The sequence below is a fragment of the Lathyrus oleraceus genome, chromosome 4, assembly GCF_024323335.1.
Source record: "Lathyrus oleraceus cultivar Zhongwan6 chromosome 4, CAAS_Psat_ZW6_1.0, whole genome shotgun sequence".
In the NCBI taxonomy this organism is placed as follows: domain Eukaryota; kingdom Viridiplantae; phylum Streptophyta; class Magnoliopsida; order Fabales; family Fabaceae; genus Lathyrus; species Lathyrus oleraceus.
In genome coordinates, this window is record NC_066582.1 from 185610020 (window position 1) to 185615498 (window position 5479).

The 5479-nt window shown below is 35.8% G+C and overlaps 1 protein-coding gene across 1 annotated transcript; it reads left to right on the top strand.

Annotated features, from left to right (window-relative positions):
* Positions 1-259: 259 nt before the first annotated feature.
* On the top strand, positions 260-5197 carry LOC127074434 (filament-like plant protein 7). The gene is made up of 6 exons (XM_051015756.1): positions 260-758; positions 919-1033; positions 1420-1564; positions 1662-4131; positions 4236-4293; positions 4486-5197. The coding sequence occupies exons 2-6, from the start codon at positions 938-940 to the stop codon at positions 4996-4998; spliced, it is 3282 nt and encodes a 1093-aa protein (XP_050871713.1). The 5' UTR covers positions 260-758; positions 919-937; the 3' UTR covers positions 4999-5197.
* The last annotated feature ends 282 nt before the right edge of the window (positions 5198-5479 follow it).

The following is a 5479-nucleotide window of genomic DNA, read 5'->3' on the forward strand; positions in this document are numbered from 1 at the left end:
CGACTTAAAAAGGAGTGTTGAGAATCCATTCTCAATCAATTAATATTGATTAATATTCAATTAATGATAAATATAAATTATATTATTACCTATTATATATACCTCTTTTGCATATAAATATCCTACCTACGTGATTTTTTTGATTAAAATAAAATCGTTCAACTCACCTAATTTAAAAAAAAAATGTGGCAGCTTATATTTATTTTTAACATAAAATAATATTATATTTAGGTCAGAGATATTAGTAGTAGTACTTCTATATGGGAGAGAGAGAGCGCGCGACTACTATAGTACTATTAATATCATCACTGGTAATCTGCAACTTTGAGTTGGTGATGCTCTCTCCTTACAGGACATAAACCTCAATATTTTTATATTTTCCCTTTAAAAAAAACCCTCCTCTTCCTCTTTTCCCGTGTTTTCATTATACAGATCCGATAAAAAGTACCAACCCGAGCCGACACTTTACCCTCTCTACCTCTTTTCCACTTCGTTCTCATCAACACACTCTCCGTCATTTTCTCTTCACTCACACTCCTCACTTTCCCACCTTTTTACTTCTTTCCCTTTTCCCTCTCTCTCACCAACCACACTCTCTCGTTCCTCTCTTCACACTCACATTTTTCGTCGGTAACAGATCAAATCAATCATCATTTTTCATCTATTAACACTTAACCTAAATCTCTCGTATTGCCACGCTTCTTTTCTTACTTCACCATGCACAAACTCAACCTCAAATTTCATTCATACTCATAGAGGTAACAAACCGGCAAACACATTGCATAGTTTGGAAATTTTTTCGATGTTTATATGAAATGAGAAGTTTCTATTATTTTTTTTTGTTATATCAATTTTATTGTTGAGTTAGGTTGATAATTTGTTTTTTTTATGTTTATATTTTTCTTATGATTATTATAGATACATTCATCTTGGTACTATGGATCAAAAACCCTGGCCGTGGAGGAAAAAATCATCAGAAAAGCCAATTATAACGGCTGAAAACACCAATCTCAATTCAAAAGAAAATGGAGAGGTAACTAAGTTGTTGATTTTCAGAATTTATTTGTTTATATTCTGAATCTCACTTTTATATAGTTTTTATTTTTTATTTTTTTCCAATTGTTATGCAATCTTGTAAGTTTGTATGATTATAGTATGAATGCATTGGATGCTTTTAACTTTCTTTTTCTTCATTTATTTATCTTACCTATTTTAGAGATACTTAATCAATTAATTTCTCACATTATTAGTAAAAGTGATATTATAGAATCCAGAAAGTTTTTTCCTTTTTCTTTTACCTTTTTTTTCTTTGTCCCTTTTTGCTGAATTAACAGATTACATAATGGTCAAGAATTCTTGCTCTACTACTTGTCATAAAAATAATTGGTATTAGTATGATTTTTTTTCTTTGTGTTTTAGATACAGAAACTTCTAGCTGATAAAGAAGAATTGGAAAAAGATTTAAAAGAATTAAATAATAAGCTTGGTTTGGTAATTTCTGACTGTAATGCTAAAGATGAGCTGGTGAAGAAACAAACAAAAGTTGCACGAGAAGCAGTAGCAGGTAAATTTGGGCATGTCCCTGTGTGTTCGTAGAATCACTTATGGGTGAAATTTTTTGGTGCACTTTTATCAGTTTTTGTTAAAATCTTGCTTTGAAGGTTTGGAAAAAGCAAAAGTTGAAGTGTTGTCTATGAAGCAAGATATGGATGAAGCTTTGCAGCAGCGATTTGTTTATGAAGAAAGAGTAGCCCATTTGGATGGAGCTCTCAAGGAATGTATGCAGCAGTTACGATATGTTCGAGAAGAACAACGGCAAAGGATTCATGATGCTGTGATGAAGGTTTCGAAGGAGTTTGAAAAAGAGTGCATGGTTTGGGAGGAGCAGTTATCCGAGACAAATAAAAGGCTGGCGAAAGTTGAGATGGAAAATTCTCATCTTAATAAATCCATTTTCACAAGAGAGAAGTTGATTGAGGATCTGAAAAGACGATTGACTCAAGCCGAGGCAGATCATAGTGCACTGATGGTTAGATTAGAGTCCACTGAGAAAGATAATGGTTCTCTGAAGTATGAGGTTCGTGTTCTCGAAAAGGAGTTGGAGATCCGAAACGAAGAGAGAGAATTTAGTCGTCGGACAGCAGATGTTTCTCACAAACATCACTTAGAAAATGTTACAAAAATTGCCAAGTTAGAATCAGAATGTCAGAGACTACGCGTTCTGGTCCGGAAACGATTACCAGGTCCTGCTTCCCTTGCAAAAATGAAAAATGAAGTTGAAATGTTAGGACGAGATTCAGTTGAAATAAGAAGGAGCAAGTTGAACTTAACTAGTTCAACGGTTGAGTCGTCACTTGACAGTTCTCCCGGGACTCCCAATAGACGAATCAATACTTTGACAGAGCAGCTATATGCTGTGGAAGAAGAAAACAAAGCTTTAAAAGATTCACTAAATAAGAAAATGAATGAGCTCCAATTCTCAAGAGTAATGCTTTCTCGCACAGCTTCCAAACTTTTGCAACTCGAGTCACATAATGAAGAATCACCAAAAGGTCAAGTAGTTGCGGAGCGGCTTAGAAGTAACCTTATGTCACGTGAAATCTCTTTGGCATCAATGTCTGATTTTGGCAGTGATGACAAGGTAAGCTGTGCCGAGTCCTCAGCTTCTGCATTGATTTCAGAATTGGAGCACTTCAAAAATGGAATACAAAAGGAAACGTTGTCCTGCAGAAGCGTTGGAACTTCAGAAATGAATCTCATGGATGACTTTGCTGAAATGGAAAAGTTAGCAGTGACCTCTGTTGAAACCCCCCCTGAAATCTCTGGTGCTTCTTTGAAAGAAGTTAATGAGATCAACTGCTTTTCAGAAACCGGGAAAATTGAGACTACCTCCAAAGTAGTAGGTAACGAGATTACTCCCGTGTCTGATCATATTCCAAACTTCTCAACATCAATGCAAAACACATGCCCCCTTGATGAATTTAAGAATAATATTCCCAGTTGGCTTCAGGATGTAGTAAAAATGGTCCTGGAACAAAACGATGTCACTCACAAAAGTCCTGATAACATACTCGAGAATATTAGAGTTGCTTTGAATCATCTAGATCCGCGTGTCTTTGATTCTAACGAAGTCTCTGGTCATATGGACAGATATGACCCTTCAAATAATTCTATGGTGGTAGTTGCATCCGGTGATGTAAATATTACTGACCTCTCGTCAATGAAAAGAACAAAACAAGACGCCGAGGAAGATTTGGGTAAATCAATAGGAAAGATAATCGAGCTTATTGAAAGAATCAGCTTGCCTGCCGTGGATTGTGATAACTCAGATTCCTTAGGCACAAGTGATGAGAATGCCCCCTCATTCAAGAATTCAGGAGTGCCATCGGGCTACATGGTCCGTGTTTTCCAGTGGAAAACATCTGAACTCAGCAACGTTTTACAGCAATTTCTACATGCGTGTTATGATTTACTGAATGGCAAGGTTGATCATGAAAAATTTGCGAAGGAACTAACAACAGCTTTGGATTGGATAATGAATCACTGCTTTTCACTTCAGGATGTTTCTAGTATGAGAGATGCCATCAAGAAACAATTTGAATGGGATGAGACACGAAGCGAAAGTGAAGCAGAATTTGGGATGATTGGTCATTTTGCAGAGGAAGATAAGTTGTATCATCCCGCAGAACAGTTTCCATGTTTTCCTCAAGTAACTACTTCAAATGGTCACGATCTTAAAAGTCAGGAGATGTATTGTGAAGAGAAAGAAGAAATTAATAGCATTAAAGGAAAATTGATCAGTGCTGAATCTCAAAAGGAAACATTGGAAGGGAGGCTTCAATCAGCTAACGATAAGGTTGAGTCCTTAACGGATCGACTTCGGAAGTCAGATAACACTAACGACAGCTTGAGATTAGAGTTACAATCCATAAAAGAATCCAATGGAAAACTTGAGGATCAAATAAAAAATCACGAAGTGATGAAATCAAATCATGATGCACAGCATAAAGGAGCTGAATTAAAAGAGATCGGTCTCAAGGTTTTGGAATTAGAAGTGGAACTGGAGAAAAAAAACCATTGCTGTGAAGAATTAGAGACTAGATGTCTTGAATTGCAGCTTCATCTTGAAAGGTACAAACAATCTTTAAATATTTATTTCAATGTGACATTTTTTTAAATATTTAATCTTTAATTTCTAATTGAGGATTTGTTGCATATCCAATTAATGTTCTCAGCACTTCCAAGGAGTGCTCAAACCATGATGTTAACCAGAAAGACAAGCCATTGCGATCGGTAAGTTTATCTCATTCTATTCCTTCTTCTCGACGAATCATTTAGTAAGATTACTAGTTCCTCTGTTATACTATGGAATATTTAATCAAAATGACGCACAATAATTTTAATAATTCAAATGCTGTTAAAATTGAAGTATGAGTTGACTATTCATATCGGTATTGTATTGAGGAGTGTTGATCAATCCTACAGGACTTGGAAATAACAGCTGCTTCAGAAAAGTTGGCCGAGTGTCAAGAAACCATCCTTAACCTTGGGAAGCAGCTGAGGTCATTGGCTGCACCAAAGGATGCATCTCTTTTTGACAATGTCATTGCGGCGCAACATACTAATACCCCATCCACCACCACCACCACCACCAAGACGATGACAAAAAAAATGAATCCTAGCCATGCTCCCCCGAAAGTTATGAAAACGAAGAATCGATCTCTGCTCGACCAAATGCTGTCTGAAGACGATTCTAAAGCAAAGGTTTCTAAAGTAAGCGACCGCGACTCCAACCTCGCCATGATTCCAGATTTTGTAGAGCCTCTGGAGAAGATTTTAGCTTTGAATGAATTTAGAGATGGCAATGACAGTGCTGCTGCTAATGATTTGGCCATTGTACCTACTAAGAAACCAGGAAGAGGGAGTTTGTGGAAAAAGTTATCATGGAAAAAGAAGAAAAATGCCAACACGAAAACATCGCCTCCATTGAACACGTGAAAGGCTCATTCATATAATAAATTTTAGTTTTGTTCAATGCAGTATTGCCTGAAAGAATGAAATTATATTTCTTTTCTATTTTTCTTTAAGGGACTTGGATTAGTGTTTTTTTTGTGTTTGTTTGATCTTTGTATATAAACGTATTAAAACTAACAACAGAAAGTTCATCGTCCTAAATATAAGACTATTTTTTATCGTCTCTTTTTATACATGTCACTGCCATAACCAATCTCTCGTGAAATAACTCACTAATTACTACTCGGAGTTTCCTATCCTTAGTCCACCAGCATAAGCAGGATTAGGCGATGCACAAAATGTTAATTCCTTATACCACTATTAAGGGTCTCCTATTCACCCAACATAAATACAACAATTTTTCTAGGTCTAACAGATACTAATGGTCAGTATGCCCTATGTGTCCAAAATTAATTTAAAAGAGTATCTCACATAACAAACATTAAGAACAATAAGAAATTGAATA